General features: G+C 46.5%; 1 protein-coding gene across 1 annotated transcript in view; it reads right to left on the bottom strand.

The window, feature by feature from the left end:
* The window catches only part of cttnbp2 (cortactin binding protein 2), a 77139-nt gene that overhangs the window by 15493 nt on the left and 42377 nt on the right, over positions 1-19269 (bottom strand). The window contains exons 4-10 of the mRNA XM_076733099.1: positions 13090-14521; positions 8470-8790; positions 5080-5179; positions 2812-2962; positions 1749-1952; positions 908-1025; positions 337-627 (exon numbers count right to left, since the gene is read on the bottom strand). Coding sequence (XP_076589214.1) covers positions 337-627; positions 908-1025; positions 1749-1952; positions 2812-2962; positions 5080-5179; positions 8470-8790; positions 13090-14521 — 2617 coding nt within the window. The remainder of the gene's footprint in view (positions 1-336; positions 628-907; positions 1026-1748; positions 1953-2811; positions 2963-5079; positions 5180-8469; positions 8791-13089; positions 14522-19269) is intronic.

Raw genomic sequence — 19269 nt, 5'->3', positions numbered from 1 at the left:
AGTGGCTGCTAAATTAGGTTCACTCACAGGACAAAGAAAACGACGGTGATCTATTGAGGGAAATTTAGTAAATTATCTGGCAAGATACAACTAGAGCTGTGAGTGTTTCCACGACAGACAGAAACATAAACCTGCTGTTAAACCGAGTGAGAGACAGCAAGAGGGAAGCACAGCCAGCAGGATGCACCTCATCCTCGTCTTCATCACGCTCAGGTGCTGTCGGCCACTGGGACCGAGCAGGTGCACGAAAAGGCTCAGAGGAGACGAGGAGGAGCGGCTTGAACGGGAGGAAGGATGGAGAAGACACAGACGGAGTTACATTAAGAGTCTCCTCACCTATCAGGATGGAGGCGATACTGGCGGGGCTGAGCCCGAGCGGTGGGCGCTGCGCCTCCTCCCTGCTCCCTGGAGAGTCTCCACAGAGGGTCTGGAGGTAGGAGGTGAAGGCGAGGCTGAGGGAGGAGCTCAGCTCAGACCAACGCGTCGACCGGTCCACTGACACTCTGCCCAGCACCGCCTGGCTGCCGGTGACGCCCCTCGCCTCGTCCTCCAGGGCCTCCACAGGACACATGGACCCCGCTCCGCCTCCACCTGAACACCGGAGGCGCACCAGGACCCGGTACGAGTCTGACGGAGGAGGGAGGAGAGGCTCTTCAGAACCACGAGTATCACGTTTAAGTAATTTCCAACATTCAGCTGTTTAAATGTAGAAATGAATGATATCAATCATTTAATGATCAGTCTTATTTCTACGCTCACACACATCAAAAAGGAAAAAATATTGGAAAACTCATTTCCATCCAAAATGGTCCACAGATCCATTAAAAAAAAAAAAAAAAAAAAAAAAGTCCATCTTTGAAGACGTACATGTGCAAACACACACACACACAAACAGGAAGTCACTCACGGAGGTTTTCAAGTAGATCTTTGCAGTCGTCGGTTGCCACGTCGTGAATAGTGCGATTACACTTGTCCCTCCTCTCGATGTCTTGTTCACTGTGGCTGCACAGCACCTCCAGACACTCCTGCGCACACACACACACACACACACAGGTTGCTTGCCATTTGCGAGTAATAAACACGTGTACAGTACGCACATCTCAAAGGGTGTGTCACCTCTCTGCAACACAAGCTCCTGTGTGTTATGAAAGCTCGAATCAATGAGCGATCTTCATCTGTATTCAGGTCAGACTCTCAGTCTAGTCTGGTGTCTCCTGCTTTGTTTCTGCTGAGCGCGACGTTTCAGCCGGCAAGGTCAGCTGTGCCATTAGCCCGCCGCTGTGATGGCAGGACTGGACGTTAGGGGAAGACGCTGATTACAGTGAGTGTGGGTAAAGACTCGGTGCAGTGTGCATAAACAAGCCTCACAGTGGAAATATTTTAGCATTACAGAGTAGAGCTGCAGATCAGCAGTGGAAGCAGGAGGCTGACTTCATGTGGAACCAAGATTAAAGCTGCTAAACTGTTTTCTGGCCACTAGGGGGAGACAGCCCGATACACTATCGCCTTATTAAGTTATATATTAAACATGTAAGCTAGCAATTTCCTATTTACACATCCAGCAGCCGTGGAGCAACATTAGCATGTTTTAGAGTGGAGTTTCTGTTCGCCTGATGAATGTACGGCCAGTTTCCTGCCTGCCTATTGGTCGGTACAGAGTCAGAGGTCAAACCACACAGGAAATGATCCTCAAAGCCAGAAGAATGAGCGTCAAAGGCTGAACAAACAGTCACTTCATCCCCCCTCACCTTGAGGCCCAGGGCAGCAGCCATGTGAGCAGCCGTCCAGCCGTCGTTGTTGGCCTGGTTCAGCAGGGCGGCAGGCAGAGCCAGGGTGGCGGGGGGGTCGGGGGTCACAGTGGGGTCACCCTGAGTCGGGTGGCGGAGGAGGAGGAGACGCAGCGTGTCCACGTGTCCTGAGCGCACCGCCGCGTGGAGAGCCGTGCAGCCGTCCTGCAGAGAGGTAAAGGTTGGTTTACGTCCACGTGCACGAGGCGCTGCTGCTGATACAGAACTCTCTGAGCCACGTACTTATACTGCAGGATTCAGGGGTTACAGCTTTCACTGAAAACACACAGAAGCCTTCGCCAGAACCAATCATTTTGAGCTAATTTACGTCTGGATTTTATGCCTCCACCGTAAGAAAAAGAGGACTCAGCAGGACCACAACTGGCTCTGGTTCACGCTGGCTGACGGGAGAAAAGCACTTTCTACACTGTTTTTCTGTTTTTAAATCAGCTTTTCAACATTCAAAATGGACACAAACGAACATGCAATCAAAAATGAACTCAGACTGAAGCCCGTCGGCCTCTGACTGTGCTGCACATGCCGGCTCTGGACCCAGTTTGGACCCCCCCCCCCCGTGTTAAATCATCACGTTCGACCACCGGCCGTCTAAAAATACCTCTGTGCTGAAGAGGTCAGATATGCTATGGAGACTTCAGCAGCTCTGCGGCTCAGCAGGGAAGCTGGGCCGCTAAATGTGGAACAAAGCAGGTAACTAAATATAGGGTCTCATCACATGCTGCCACGGCAACTAACGGCCCCCTATGGTTACCATGGAGCCCATACATCAATTAACAAGCATCAATCAGACGACCGAATCCCTGAGAGCACTGAAACCCTTCACAGGAAGCAGGAAGCGTGATGAGTGTTTGTGGCAAAGATGAGAAACTAAATGAGGAACGTGCTGCAGCTCGAAACCTGAATCTGATGTGCAAACTCAAAATACGACATTTAAATTTAAGCGGCAGCATTTTGGGACGCAAACCCGACGTAATTCATCTCCTCGTGGCCAATATGGCCGACTTACCGTGCTGGTGCGTGAGCGGTCGGCTCCGGCGCTCAGCAGGACCCGGACGCAGTCCAGCCCGCCCGCCTCACAGGCCAGGAAGAGGGAGGTCTGCCCCCCCGCCGTCGCCAAATCCACAGCAGCTCCTGCAGCCAGCAGCGCCTCCAAACAGCTGCGGGGAGGGCGGCGACGTAAGAACCAACAAACGTACAAATATACACATAATACAGACAAACTGCACAGTATCTGTCCAAGATATCAGGATCGGTCAGTAATGAGACACCTGGAATCAATTTTACATCTTCTTCCAACAATTTTCAGCTTATTTACTGAACTGAGAGGCTCAGATTAGGCTCAAGATAAAGATTTTTTTCATCTTCTTTGAGCTGATTGTCTTTTTTGCTTTGCAGATTCACTGAGTGCAACGTTTCACCCGGAGTCAAGTTCCCTGCATGCTGCACAGACGCTGCCACTAAAGCCGATTCTGATTCTGAAGACAAAGCAGGTAAAGATTTATCCCCCATGTATCGATATCAGTGCACATGTGGGCAGATGACATAGAAACAGAGGTGCTTTAGTGCTTTTTCACTGTTGTTTGGCCATTTATGATCATTAAAGTTTAATAGAATTTGTTCCATTTGTGTCTTAGTTTACTTCTAAATGTTATTAAAACTTAATTTCACACTCGTCACGTGTGCTCTAGAACTGTCATCCTCCATAAACTGCTTTATTTCTCAGCTGTAGCTTCATTTCAGTGCTTTAATAACCAGGAATATTTACAAAAAACACAAATATCAGCTCAGATTTATCACATTTCTTAAATGTTGACATTTGGTTTTTTTTTTCATAAAAGGACAAAATCAGGCTCCAAAACACATAATTAATATGCCACATATGCCTGCGTGCATGCACTCGCTGTACCCTACATACAAGGCTAGAGACAAAGAAATACATGCAGTGATCACACACACACACACACACACACACACACACACACACACACCTGTTCAGAGATAAGGGAAGACATCAATCAGCCCTCCACCAGTAGTGAAAGAGAGCCGATCATCTGAGGAAACTGAGCCTGTCTGCTAACACGACCACTGAGTCACGACCTCCGAAAAAAACAGTTAACCCCATAAAACAAACTCTCAGTGTGTGTGTGTGTGTGTGTGTGTGTGTGTGTGTGTGTTTCAGTGCATGCGCGTGTGTGTCAGCATGCCTTCTGGATATCCCTCTCTATAAATAACACTGTGATCAGATATTACAACACTGCACATTCCCCAGCTGGTCCTGGGCATCGTGTTTTTGGCAAGCACAGACACACAAACACAGCACAGCTGACGAGCCTCTCGGGCTGCGAGCTTGAGCGTCGTCCCGCCGATACATCAGGATCAATACGTGCGATCAGAGCCGACTGCGCACGTCGCGGCGGAGCAGATGCTTCCCTCGCCGTTAATAATGAATAACGAGAGCTCTGCTGATGTTTGAGGAGGGGAAACAACCGAGCCGCAAACACGGCTGACAGTCCTGATCCGGGCTCGCTCTGGCTGCGGGAAATCACCCCATTAAGCTTCACATGTGATGCAGAACTGGTCTGAACCTGTCAGTCTGCACTGTACGCCACAAAGCCACCGGCTGATACCGAGCAGACATGCTGGCACTGCTTCTGACAGCGAAACCCAGCGCGGTCACCGGCAGCGGGCTCGCGGTCGTATTTCACACATGGGACATACCAGCTGTGCTCGTCTCGCAGCGAAACATATGGTGAGTCATCAATTGGAAACATGAAACACTGTGATGCTATCAGAACCACGAACATTTACCGTGATTGACTAAAGACCCAGAAATGTGAGTTAAGAGCAGACAACAGTCAACACTTCCAAAGGAGCCACAGCGTCGTGTCCCGCCAGGCTAGTGCAGTTTAATTAAGAATTTTATTTTTGGAATTAATGGTGACACAGCTCGTTAATTGATGAGTTCAAGGAAAATTAAGCAAACCAGATTCTGATGATTGATTAACTTGTTGGTTTTCTCTGTTTTATATCATTAGGAAGTAAATATGTTGGGGCTTTGGACTGCGGGTCAGACAAAACAAGCGATCTGAAGATGTCAGTTTGGGCTTTGGGAACTTTTAATTGACATTTCTGATGTTTTAAAGAGCAGATCGTTTACTAAATAATACAAAAAATGAACAGAACTGTGGCAGTTATAGCTCACATGATTGTTGGATGCGGTCACACAGGGTGTGCGTGTGTGTGTGTGTGTGTGTGTGTGTGTGTGTGTGCTCACCTGCTGTGGCCGCGGGCGGCAGCAAAGTGTAAAGGTGTGAATCCATTTTCATCGGAAACATCAGCAGGTGATCCTGAAGACAGCAGCAGCTTCACACACTCTGCCAGAGAAAGAAAGACGGTCAAGTAGAAACAATTACAGCCTGTAACACCACAAAAACAGCTGAAACAGACTAAATGAGCACAATCAGACACTGTGTTCGTCGCCGTGTTTCGTGGTCACATTCACCTGCCACCACGTTCAGCAGCTTCTGTTTCCTCTAACTTCAACCTGCTCTTCTGAAAAGATGAAACGCGACACAGCGCCGCCTTCTTCTGCACGATACTCTCAAAGAAATAATCGACCAGATGGAGCAGCTACAATTTAAAATGAATCAACCACAACATGTTGCATGATGATCAAGAGCCTTCGTGTGACCCTGAACGTCAGAGGCTGGTGGACCAGAAGCAGGGCAGGACTTCAGCTGTCTCTGCTGCATGTGACACCAGGCTGGACGAAAACAGTGTCACGTGTCTCTCACCGGGTGGCACATCAGGCAGGACGGACCCACCAGAACAACATACAGAACGAATTAAGAGCGCACGTAAATCACTGAAAATGTGCCATTTTAAAGCATTCTCTGCATTTCTTGGCTCGGCACCGCAGACATTACTGACTGTCAGGTCTCCAGTGTTGCTGTTCTTCCTGTTTTCAGTCAAAGCTTTGCAGTAAAGTGCATCATACCGAGTCACCACCACTACACAGTGAGAATAAAAATACATGACTGTTATTATGTGAGGGTTTGTGGCTTTTCATGTTTTCGCATTGAACACTCGACCATCTGCGAGTGGTTAAAACATATCAGTCTGCCGCTTTGGAAAGGAAGGGAGGAGGGGTCAACGGGGCTCAGACGATGGCATCGGATGAGAAGGAAACTCTTGGGGAAAGCAACAATGAAATATTGACGGCTGCAGTCTGTGTGTTTGTGTGTTTGTGTGTGCGCTCTCCGTGCAGGTCCACCTATAAGCCCTCAGCACAGCTGTCCTTCAGCTGAATGAGGCGAGTTCATGGATCAGCGCTCCTCGACTGACAGAGTGTTACTAAACATCTCAGCAGGGAGGCGAATCCTGACAGACCTGCGGTGTGTGTGTGTGTGTGTGTGTGTGTGTGTGTGTGTGTGTGTGTGTGTGTGTGTGTGTGTGTGTCAGCTGAACGCAGGCGACACTCGCGCTGAGGTTACAGCCCTAACATGACAGTCCATCTCATTTAATGGCAGCCAGCATAATGGGATCAGCCGCAGCTCGTACAATTACAGGATTTACAGCAGCGCAGGGAGAGTTCATCAGCACCGCGTCTTTGTCCTGTCACTGCATCTTCATCTCGCTGCAGAAGGCACGTCCAGCTAACGGCTTGGCCATGCTAACGTTTGTCTTTAAGGGTTAGCTTTGCAAATCTGTCCAAATCTGTCATCGTGTGATCAAAATGACTGAAAAACATGGTCCCGTTTCAACATCTTCATGGAGACTTTCTTGTTTGTGCCTGTGAACTGTGGCTGCTATAATCCATATTTTCATATTAACAGTGGATCACATGACCACGTGTGTAAAAAGGTGGTGCTTTTCGTGATGAACCCACAGAGAATCATCGCCTGAATGCACCTGCAACTTCATCCTCACCGGTGTTGTTTCCAGCCACAGCAGGCAGCTAACTCCATCAAAGCTCCGTCACCTTTGTGTTTCCTCCTTTCAGTCACTCACTGTACGTCACTCCAAGTTTCTCACGTTTCCTCTGTCAAGTCGATCTGAGCGTCAACCTCACGGCTCCTCATGCACAAACATCAGAAACCTTTCCAGAACCTTGGCCTCAATTTCCTTCACTTAAGCAGAATGTAGACTACAAGTCAAGCTGCGCGAAAGGGGAAATCTTTTATTCAAACTGAGCATTAGCATCTCATTTTCTTTTCACTGGAGGCCAACAAAAGCACAAAATCATGTTTGATTTAGAAAAGAAACGACATTGATGCCATGTTTCTGCAGAGGCTGTTCGCTGTGGTGAGAGTTCAGGTGGCAGGGTTTTATTTCCTGGTTAAAATCTCGCCTAAAAACAGAAATGTCACAGTTCGGATGTCTGAAACACCTGAGTCACGTTCCTGCTGAACGTTTCTTTGGCAAGATATTAAATCTCGTATCACCCACTGTGAGCTGCTCTGGAAAAGGGCAACAACCGAATGACTGAAACAGATAAATCTCCTTTGTGGAGGCGTGCAGTGTCTAACCACCGAGCCCATTCTCTTTTCAGTGTAAACCTTCGTCCTACTCTTCCTTCAACAGGAAGTCAAAGCAACCATCTGCTTTACATTTATGCAGTTCCACACAGTCACACCTCGATGGCTCTGTGACGGCTGTCGACACAAGGAAAAGCATCGTCACAGGTATGTTCACAGCACTTCATTCAAACTTCAGAGCCTTTGTTTGTGAAATGTCAGAGAATATACGATTCAACAGGTACAAACAAACAAAGGCAAACTACAATTAATGCCTCGTCTTAATGAACGCAGAGTGCCTTCGTTTTCCTTTTCTGTTTTCCTTTGATTTGCAGTAAGAGGAAAACGCTGAATAGCAGGAAAAACACACAATGTAACTGTGTATATACTTATTAATGTATTCCTAGATTGACTTTGTAATCATTATTATTGTGGTGACTTATGTTCCTGTAACGTCCATCAGACGTGCTCACAGAACAATCAATCCTGTGTGAAACCTTTGTTTGTATTTTGATGCATCACCCTCTCTTCATCAGTCAATACCAATCAATACAAGCCTCTGAGCGCTCCTTGAAGACTGCTCTTTAAAATCAATCAACCAGTCCACCACTGACCAAAACCACAGACAGGGTTTCCATCTCCACCGGCTTCACCTCCACTTCAAAACATGATTCAGCTGCTTAAAGTTCTGCTGGAAGAAACACAGAGAAGCCTTGTGCCACCACAAAATGTAGTTTAACCAAATACTGATACTGCGTAGCCAAGAATTTGAGTCACAAATACATCATCGCTTACAAAAATATCTGTATTCAGGGTCAAAGCCATGTTTTTTGAAGGTCAGGAGTTACACTGCACCCACCCCCAAGATGATTGTCACCAAAAATAACGCCAAAAAATGAATGAAAACATGAAAATATAATGAGACTCAAAATACTGGAACCAGCCTATAAAGTTTTAAACCACAAACATAAACTTTACCCATGTGGCTAAAAAGCCCAAATTCCCAGAAAAAATAGAGAAAACATGAGCTGGCTGTGTTGGATCTGCAGCCTTTGTCCATTTCTGGCTTCATCATGTTCATTATCTGCACTACCTTTGATGTTACCACTTACATGTCAACCAGTATTGATTAATCAAACTTCAGTTACCTGTGTGTCCATTCTGAGCAGCAGCAAACAAGGCAGAGGTTTGGTTGTGGTTGTGGTAGAGGTGGTGGTCTTGGTCAAGATGATTGGGTCTGTTTTCCATGGCGGTGGTAGAGGTGGTGTTGGTGGTAGAGGTGGCGTTGGTGGATGTGGTTGTAGTGGTGGTGGTGGCGGTGGTGGTGGTGGTCGGGTCTGGTTGGTTAAGCAGCATTGACATTAAAGTGACATTTCCCTGGGAAGCAGCTTGGGGGAGCAGGGGGCGCCCGCCGTCCAGGGCAGCAGGCCCACCGCCGCTTAGAGAGGAGACTACGGAGGGACACCAGCCTGCAGGGGGAAGGAGGAGCAGGAGCAGCACAGGTTAAACTAGGAGGAGGAAGAGCAGGAGGAAGAGGAAGCTCTTAGAAGTGCTGAGCATTGGAGAGCAAGGGTGTAAGAAGGTGGGTGGGTTGGAGGGGAGGAGAGCACACTTCAGTTCCTCACATATTGTCTGAGCGGCGGGAGGCGTAAAGCAGGAGATCGGAGTTAAATCAACATTTACAAAGTAGAAATAGGAGCAGTGATTTTATTAAACCCACAGGACGACTACCTGTTTACAGACCGGTGAGTACGAGCTCATGTTGTGCAGCCAAACATTGTTCAAATCACCTTTTGTTGACTTTAAATTCTCCTGGAGATCCTGAATTTTCAAAGATGTACTGTATGTCAGGCAGAACTTAGGGGAAATGTTTATAAAATGAGGCAAGTGATGTGTTAATGTTAATAAAATACAGCTGAAAGTAAACTCAGTGTAAACATCATGTAGCTTTGGTGAAGGGAACAAGCTAGATAATAACAAGCTAATATGCTGCCATCCAGTATGACGTTAATCGTTTTTGGAGGGAAGCATGTAAGCTTGCTATTTAGCTAGCTATGTGCTACCATTCATAATGACGTTCATTATTTCTCAAAGGGCAGCATGCTAGCTAGCTAAATAACAAGCTAACATGCTGCACTTCATCATGATGTTCAGTGTTTTTGAAGGGCAGCGTGTGTGTTGCTATTAAGCTAACTATGTGCTGCCATTCATAATGACGTTCATCATTTCCTGACGTGCAGTATATTAGCTAGCTAAATAGCAAGCTAACTAAATAGCATGCTAACATGCTGCCATCCATTAGGACATTCATTGTTTTTGGAGGACAGCATGTTAGCTTTCTATTTAGCTAGCTATGTGCTGCTAATCGTTATGATGTTCATTGTTTTTGAAGAGCAGCATGTTAGGTTGCTATTCGGTTAGCTATCTGCTACTGAGGCCAGCCTAATTAGCAAAAACTACACTAACTGCACACCAACACTGCCACAGAGTAAAGTAACACCATTCACACACTTTGATGTAAAACTGATTGTGATAATAATTTCAAATTACTGGCCTTTCAGCAGGAAACTGACCAGACCGAACGTCCAAGAATGTGTCTTCAATTGCTAACTGTTGCTAATAGGCGCAGGTGTGCACTTATTTCATTTAGTCACAACAGAAGGCATCCAGTTAGTTTCTGCTGCTGTAGGCTGAAGCTATTCTTGGCTAAATCCCATGTGGTGGTTGGTTATGTTATGACATATCAGTAGGATTATGGGGGATTATGGGGAAAAACAGGTAGACAGGTTAAGTGACACACTGAGGTTTTGTTTCAGCTTTAGCTGGAACTCATCCAGCAGCACTGTGTTTGAGGCTTCACTCAGATTATGTCTGGCCTTCAGACCTGCTGCTACTGATAATATCAGTATCCGTTTAACTGAAACTCCAAACTCTGACACAATCTGAAGCTTCAAAAATGAGAAAAGTCTTTTAACCTTCTTATCTAAAACTCCTGACTGCCTCCTTGAAGTCCTTGAATGCTTTTATTTCCATGAATGTAGAAAAAATAACCTTTTTTACCCTGTACTACAGTATCACATGGTATGTTTTTGTATCAAAGAATAAAATGCTGCCGACATTGAATTTAAAATTACAACCCATAATAACATGTCTTTATGGCTGCCTATTAAACAAACATATTCCAGGTATGTTCCTCATTCTTTTATACACTTTCTGTGAAATGCAGCTTGACATGTTTAGTTTCTTTGGACATTTGGGAACACCACCGAATGTTTTTTAAAAATCTCCCTTTGAACAAGGCTTTGCTGGACAACACAAGCTCGTAAAGATGAACCCACCAGCAGATCCAACAGAGTCTAAATGTGATCTCTTAAAGTTAGAAACATAATTTACTGTTAATATTCTTTAGCACTGAATTTGAAGTGTTTGAACGGGACAAATATTGAGCATCCTGCTGTGTTTCAGGAAAAAAAACAAGATTTTTGGATTATTTCATCATTCTTCACGTTGTTTACTGCGGTAACAGATGGGTATTTTCTGTCTTTTTATTTCCAAACGTTGGAATATGTAGCACAACACCACTAAATTCAAAGCTTTTCCAGAGGTTTCTGAATACGCAGGAACCCTCTGATAAATCATCTGTAATTAAATCAACATGTGAAGCGAGCTGACAAACGATTCTGCCATCACATCAGATTAAGAGCAAGGCGATGGACAGCATTCATCTTTCAGTCCAATCGTTCATCCACAATATTCACACAGTGGACACATAAATATACATACGTCATTCAGAGGGACACTGTTCCAATTACACAGTACAATTTAAAATGATTTACACAACAAACAAACAGATGAAGAACAGAAAAAAAGACAGAAGAATAACCGAACCCAACAACTTTTTTAAACTGCTGACAGTTTACTGGGAGGTGTCACGCTAAAGGCTAGATGTGCTACTTTTAACCTCGGTTTTATGTGGCTGAACTGAACTGGGAAGGTCAAAAATGAATTAGAGAAAGGCAGAATGGAGAATTGCAGTGCAGAAAATTGTCTCATAGACTGAAGACAGAGATACAAGAGAGAGTAAAGAAAAAGTGCAGCAGAGAATCTCAAGTACATAGATAATGATAATGGCAGCTGTTATGGCTGCACTTTCTGTCTGAGTGGGAGGTGGTGGGGAATAGGAAAAGCACCAAGGCTACAAAAACATATCGGGCTGCTGACAGGTGAGATTGTGGAACTGCTTTTAAACTGTGATAAATACGTCTGGGAAGGAGCAGAATTTCTCCAAAACTGCTCCACAGCTTTATCAGATTAGATGCTGCAATCAAGTGCAATAAAATCCGAAAGGTTGGCAACACTGGTGTTAACTCTATTTTTACACGAGAACTTTAAAATGTCAGTAAATACCACTTGGAGAGCAGCACTCCCCTCAGATGGCCCCGCCAGCAGAGTGCCACATTCCTGATAATTTGCCTTTTAAGTCACTTTAAGGTCTTTTGTTCTTGACAAAGCACTTGTTTACGTGACAAGATAGAGCAGCTATTTACGGTATTTTTATGGAACAGGATACATTTGCATGCAAAAAACAGGACTTTCAAAAGCGCAAACTGATTCTGTCACATTTCGCAGGTACATTTGTGAATAATTCCAGTTTACAAAGATGATCAGCCGGACGATCAGACAGTCCACAGTTAGGGAAAATGACCAAAAGGAGTAAATGTGGGGGTAAAGCATAATTGAAATGGTGGTAATAACCCCTCGTTGCACAGTAAGTAGGATAAGATGAACCAAAAGTCATTCTGTAAGTGTGATGGAAGTTTGCAACAACAGTTTGGGGACCAATTTCGGTCAGACTTGTCCAAAGCCTAAGAAGACACCTGGCTAGGATGCAGGAAGGCATGATCCCTGATCCCTGGCACTGATTGTTGAGATGTGGGAGATCATAGTGCGTGCAACATCATTACAGATAGAAATGATGGCCAAGACTATGGAAGTAAGACCAACTTGTAATAAACTGGAATTATTCTTTGATCAAACTACACAGCATAACCAAGCATAGCACTAAAAAAGCACATCACAAGGTGAACCTAAATGCTAACATTTGCATGAAAATGATTAAATTACACACAGAGAGCCGTCAGTGACACAGGATGCAGAATGGACAGGAGGTTAGTGGCTGAAATAGGGAGAGTGCAGGAAGTAGAAGAGTGATCATGGCATGCTACTGGAGGATGGAAAAGGGAAGGGGAGGAGAGGACAGCCTCTGGCAGCAGCTTCAGAGAAGACAGGGGTTACTTGTAGGAAGGCCTTCAAACCAATCCGAGTACACAAGAGGGAAAACATCTGCTTTGCCTCAGTTCACCCTGACATGGCTACCCTCTAATCTAGCAGTTAGCAACATGTTGTCACTGCCCGCCACTGATACTGATTACGACAGGGCTAACGTGACAACATGGGAGACGAAAGGTGCCCAGAGGGAGGACATATTAAGGGCAGAGAAGGAGAGATGAGTTGAGGAGAGGGTGCAGTGAACGACACTAGATCTCACAAGGTAATTTAGGATTGAGGGACAGAGTCAGTGGCATAAACTCAATTGACCCATGTGCTATTCTGCACTGCATTCCTATGGTTGGACCAGTTTCCCTGTGACCTTATTGTTTTGCTATGCTATGCTACGCTACCCTAGGCTAGTGGCATGGAAAGACAGTTGAAGAAAAGAGGCAGTAGGGAGAACTGGATGGAGATGGAGCATGTAGGAGCCCCTTTACCTGATGCTGTTGCCAGGGGGCTGCCTGCTGAGGCACGGGAGCTACGGGAGGATGGAGCACTAATGGAAGAAGAGGTGGAGGGGGGGTTTATGGAGCAGGGGCTACTGAGAGTTGTGGCAGGGCTGATGACGGGGGGGCACTCGACACATGCTGCTGCCGGCTGCCGCTGAGGGCCTCGGCCAGGCCCCGGGGAGCGGGAGGGGGAGCAGGCACCCACCTGAGAGGCCGTCAGGGCTGGGACCAGGTCCAGGGCAGGTTTGGGTGGCAGCTGGGGTGTGGCCGGTTTTAGCCCGGCCCCAGGGGAGCGGCTGCTGTCCCCCACCACCTTGATGGGTGGATGAGGAGGAGAGGGGGTCTGGGAAAGCCCTGGCTTTTTGGGAGGGATAGGGGGAGGGTTTCCCCGGTCGATCCTGGCCACCGTGGGCGACTTGAGGCCAATGGGATGGCTCAGGCGGCCGGGAAAAGGGCCTCCCTCTGAGGCGGAGTGGGGCAGGCCTGGACGCAGGGGTCCAGCACCTCCTGTTGGAGGGCTGGTGAAGCGCGAAAGGACCTGTGTGACGGTGTGGCGTGCTTGCTGCTTGGCGGCAAAGTTGTCCCGGTTGGTGGGTGAGAGGTCACGGGCAGGAGGACTCTGAGATGCTGTGCCGTTTTGGTCCTGTTCCTGGAACTTGTAACGGGCCGCCTGGACACGGGGGCTGACTCCACTGGGTAAGCCATGAGGGGCTTGGCCCTCTGAGCCATTCTCTGTCTGTGCCAGTCCTCCTGAACTGCTGTGAACGATCCCGCGGCCAGTCGTCTTTGGCAGACTCAGGCCCACATAGTTGGCAGGGGTTGGTTTGATGGGTATAGTGAGGGGGGTCTTCTTGGGACCCTCCACCTCAGTGGGGGGCAGGTCCGTTTGGCAAGACGTTGTTCGAGAGCTGATGGGCTCTGTGGCTACAGAAACAGATGTCAGAGCTTTAGGTTTGGGTGGTGGACTGGTAGCAGCAGCAGGTTCTGCTCCAGCAGCAGCAGGCTGGGCTACAGCAGCACCATCCTTTCCATCGCCCTGTTCAGTCCTGAGCTGCTCCACCTGCTGCCGCAGACCCTGGCTCTCGGCCTCCTCGCGGCCAAGCCTGGCACGCAGCTGTTCCCGCTCTGTGTCGAACTCCGACAGCTGCTTTTCCATCTTGGCCTCCATCTGTTGGCTACGCTGCCGCTCTGTGCTCAGGTCCTCCTGCAACCGGCCAGAGGTGCGACTCTCCTCATCCAGGCGAGCCTGGAGCTCGTCAAAGCGCTGCGACTCCTCAACCACCCGTGTGGCAAGCTGCTTGCACTCACGCACCAACATCATGACAATGTGCTTGTTCTTCTCACGCTCATCCTTCAGCTGCGCCGTCAGCTTACGGTGCTCCTGCTCCAGACTCTGGAGCTGCAGCTTCTCCATCTCCAGCTGGAGGAAAAAAACACACAAAGTCAGGGGACAGGAGCACAGATCAATGGAGGATTTTACAAATAAACATAACATGGGTTTTAGATATCAGAGTTGGGCTTGGTGGATCTACACAAATACACTCCCTTTATCTAGTATTGTAATAATTAGTCTATTAATCTCTAAAGCAATTGAAAGAAAACAAATTTTCTCAATCAACGTTATTCACGGACAAATTCACTTGCTCGACCCAGCATATCAGATGTGAGCACTTTAATCACTACCTTCTGGAATTTAATCCAGTAAATAAATAATTGAAACAATCAATCCACAGAATTCATTGATCATAATAAGAAATATTAGCAGCAGCAGTCGCTTCAGCATTACATGTGAGCAGATACAAGAGCACATGAAGTGCCTTCAGGTACAGGATTCCCAAATGACTGTGACACGTGACAACCATGTGACATCCTTTCCTCCTCTTTTTAACACAGATCATCTGCGGTCAGTCAAAACCACCACCCAGACAGACTGTACATACTGTACAAGCTCCATGAGCCTCACATGTATGTGAAACAGCCAGTAACTCTCAGAAGACATACTTCACACACCTCAGCTGCAACCACCATGCCACCTGTCTCACCGGCAACCCATCCGTGACGTACTACCAATCCTAGCACACTGGGCACCACATGCATCCTGACAATACCATCAATCATCTGAAAAACAAAAAACTTTGGGTACAAACGTGGTGTTTCAATTAAGTCTGTAATTGAGTATTTGATAGAAAATGCAGCCGATTCATTCTGCGGTAATGCGACCATCCAAATATGAATACTGAGCTGTTCGTTAGTCACAAAGCTAAAATGAGCCGGAACAATTTCCTCAAGAAGACCACGGACAGGCCAGATTAATCAAATGAGCCAGACAAAATAGCTCGATTAAACAGACAGGGAAGACAGATGGATAAGCGGATATTTATACAAATAGACACTTTATTAAACCACGGGGTGGCTTGGGGAAAGTCTCATTTATCTATTCAGAGAGACACAGTGTCTCTGCATACGGTTGAATTTCAATGACTTGTCAAAACCCTGGCCTCTATATCTGGAGCGCCGCTGCTATTGTTAGCTCAGAGCTGGCTTCACAGTGGCTAACACGGCTTAGCCGGGGCTCTCCACCTAATTGCCAAGACCCATCGCTCTAACAAGCCCCTAACAAAAGAGTCGACACTCTGCCACCCCTGGCCCTAACGAGACCCCCTCTGTCCGTGCTCCACTCCCCCTATTCCGACACCATGACAGAGGATGTATCGCCACCAGCTGATGCTGTGGAGGAGTGAAGGGTTAATAAGCAATGGGGAGAGCCCTGGGAACGCCAGTCGTTACTCAAAAGGAGGTGCTACGAGTAGCTGCTAATTGGGTGAGGATTATGTCTGTTGTAAGTCAGCCTAATGCCTCGGAAGAACAAATTTAGGGATGCTGTAAAGGTGGTGACACACTGGGCAGCGCGGATTGAAACCAGGCAGGATTAAGTCGAGGTTAAAATATGTATAACAATGAAGTAAAGCAAACGCCACCGCTGATACGCGCTATGACCCAGATGCAGTGCTGGGAAAGCTTTTGAAAATCTTTCAGCCTCTTAATCTCTAAAGAGGCCAGAACAGTTGAACAATCCTTGCTGGACGGTCAAACAGCTTCAGCGCCGCCCCCTCCCCTGACAACTTCACTTCAGGGTTTTTCTTCAACTTCCCGAAATCGACTATCTGACATTCACACGCACTGATTGGCCAGTGATTGGTCGCGTGTGTGGAGGTGAGAAAAAAGCAGGGTTTGTCTCCAGCTCTCAGAACTATTTGTCACTCTGTGTACAAACATCTCTTTCTGTCTGAAAGTGTCCACCGTCATCCCCATATTTAAATGATTATCACGCCTCGCCGCTCTCTGCGACAAACAGCTCTTCACTTGGCCTTCGAGTGTGGTCATTTGGAACAGCTGTAAACACTTTAGCCTGCTGACATCATATGAACTAGCTCTACTTCCCCCCTTTTGAATCCAGGACGGGGATCTGAAATCACAAACTTTCAAGCTTTCTTTTAATTAGACCACGTCCAGGCCGACAATAGCCCACCCGCACGACACAGTCCAGCTGCTTCATTTTTTAGAGGCAGGATTTTACAACTTGGGAAAGATTTCACAGCAGAGGTCATTTCTACTTCATCCTGACACTTGTAAGGGAAACTGTTAGCTTAGCACAATGCTACAAGCTCCAGGCTCCAAGTTGTTCTGCCTGGTCTTCCTTGCTGGTTGGTGTTGAACTACATCACGCAATATGTTTTTTGCCAGACCCCTATGAGACAACAACCCCCTGGTGCCAATGACACGGTCTCATTAAAATGAAGAAAATGGATTTTTGATTCAGTGTTTGTGTCGTTGATCTGACTGCTGAGTTAGAATCCTGCTCAATGAGATTTTTCCCCAACACACATTTTCAGAGACTTTTCTCTTTGATTGATATAATGCAGCAGAATGAGATGGTTAACCTTCCTTACAGAGTGTGCAATGATAACCACAGCGGAGTGTGTGAAACATTGGCTCGTAATGGTCATCCATATGCATAAACTCATTCTGCCATCATCTACAGAGTAAAATAATAATGGCATTAACCTGGAACTCAATTTTGTGCGGATACCTTGCAGGCACCTCAGGTAGCACCGGTGCTCTCTGGACTTGAGATCCCCCACTGCTTAATGAAACATTTAAATAAAGCTTATAAGTTGAATCTTTCCTTTGAGGTCTACCTTGGCACCTGAAAAACTGCAGCAGCAAGATATCAGCTAGCATGGCGCGGAATAAAACAGTCTATTCAGCTGCTGCGGAGAATTGGGGATGAGAGAAGCAGGAGGCGAAGGAGGAGGCCCGAGGACTATTTTAAGATATAGGAACTTCAGCACAGGCGGTCATGACCTTGCCTCCAAATTGAGCCTCACAACATAACATCAACAACACTCTGGCATCATGTTTACCCACAAAACCTGAGAAATACATTTGTCACTGTTGGGGGGAGGGGCTTCATCCAATTTCATGACTGATTCATGGAGGAGATGGGGGAGCAGGGCTGTCTTCATTATGCCCATAAACCGATTCAGAGTGTGTTACGTGTAACTGCCTGCCTGCCTTCAGCTCGCCTAAGACCTCATGGATAATTCAACAACTTACTCACAGGAGAACGACAAGAGTGGAAACGGATGGAGGGGATAAAGATAGCATGGACAATCCTGGTGAAATTCACTCTACCCAGCAACCAGAGGATCCCTCTGTGCACCGAGCATACGTCTTCAGCAGTGTTAGCTTGTTGTTGTGTCATTGGCCTCTTTCCAACGAAACCATTCATCCCTGCCTGACGGGCGCGCACCCTGTTATTGACAATTTAGGAACAACTGTGTAATCAGTGGAGGCACGGTGATTTATTCTGTGCTTAAAAGGGTAAACCGTTATTTTGTGGTTGCTGCCTCTCTGTTTAGGCACATTTTCAGGGTCAAATCAAGCAAAACCTCTCAAGGTCAAAGTCATCTCGCACAGCTATGTTTTTGATCAGTCTTGAAAGAGATTGGGGAGAAATGTGGAACTAAGGCGGCAGGATTTCAGGTGAAATCTGGGGAAATAAATGATGGGAGCCCTGAATAACCCTGACAACATACATCTGAGTCAGGTTTCCCATCACTCCAGGCACACTGATGCAGACAAAACCGGACATTAACCTTTTAGCCTTCAATCCAGAAAAGGGTCAATCAAAAACGCTGATTGCACGTTGAAATGTTCGGAGAAAAATTAATCTTCGGACACTTTAACTTCCTGAACTCCAACTCTCTCTCTGACCACTTGCTTCTGTTTGATGATCAAAAAGAGAAGAAGAGATGTTCCTGATGTGTCATCGTTGTGGTGTGAGCTGTAATCAAAGTCAGAGATCCTGGCATGGACAGATCCACTTTGACAAGAAAACAGTTGTTGACTGTGGTTAAATCAGTCCATTCAGCCAGAACAAAGGCCAAAATAAAGGATGTAATGTATGACTTAATGTCTTCTTCAGCTTCTGTATGCAAGATACCACAGGATTTGATACCATTTCCTATTTAATTGTGCTTTTAACTGAATTGCCTCTGCGTGTGAAATAAACCTGCCTTGCTTTGCCTTTTTATGGTTGTCACCGGTTGTCTGAAAAAACTTGGGATGCAGATTCTGCTAAGACGCACCTCCTCCTGCCGAGCTCCATCAAAAAGAACTGTCGATGCAGCAGTTTGGATCTTTCCATATCCTAAAATGAATTAAAGTGTCTGTACCAGACTGATCATTGAGATTTAAACGCCTGAACACAGTCCAAAGTGCACCATTCCTCCAATAACACTGGTAATGGACGGTATCGACTCAAATGTGTCTGTAGCACCAAGAATCAAAAATGCAAGTTGGTGTAAAATGATTGGTCAGACCCTAACGTCATTTCATTTAGGTGAACTGAAGCATTGAGCACGTTTTATTCAATAAAAAAGGCAAACAGAAGCATTCTGGTTTGGGCTCCCAGCACTGGTCAAAGTACCACGATGGTCACAATCAGCCCAAAACTCACTGAAATTAAATCTGGGATATTTAGATTTAGATTTGATGGGCTGCAGCGAACACACACTCAACCACAGTCCCAAAATCTAACCAGCTTTCCTGTCAAAACATCCACTTCCTTCCTCTCGCCTCCATACCTCCTCCTCATCTATGTGT

This window comes from Chaetodon auriga, chromosome 6, assembly GCF_051107435.1.
Source record: "Chaetodon auriga isolate fChaAug3 chromosome 6, fChaAug3.hap1, whole genome shotgun sequence".
NCBI lineage: Eukaryota > Metazoa > Chordata > Actinopteri > Chaetodontiformes > Chaetodontidae > Chaetodon > Chaetodon auriga.
This window is presented reverse-complemented; position numbering and strand designations above follow the sequence as displayed.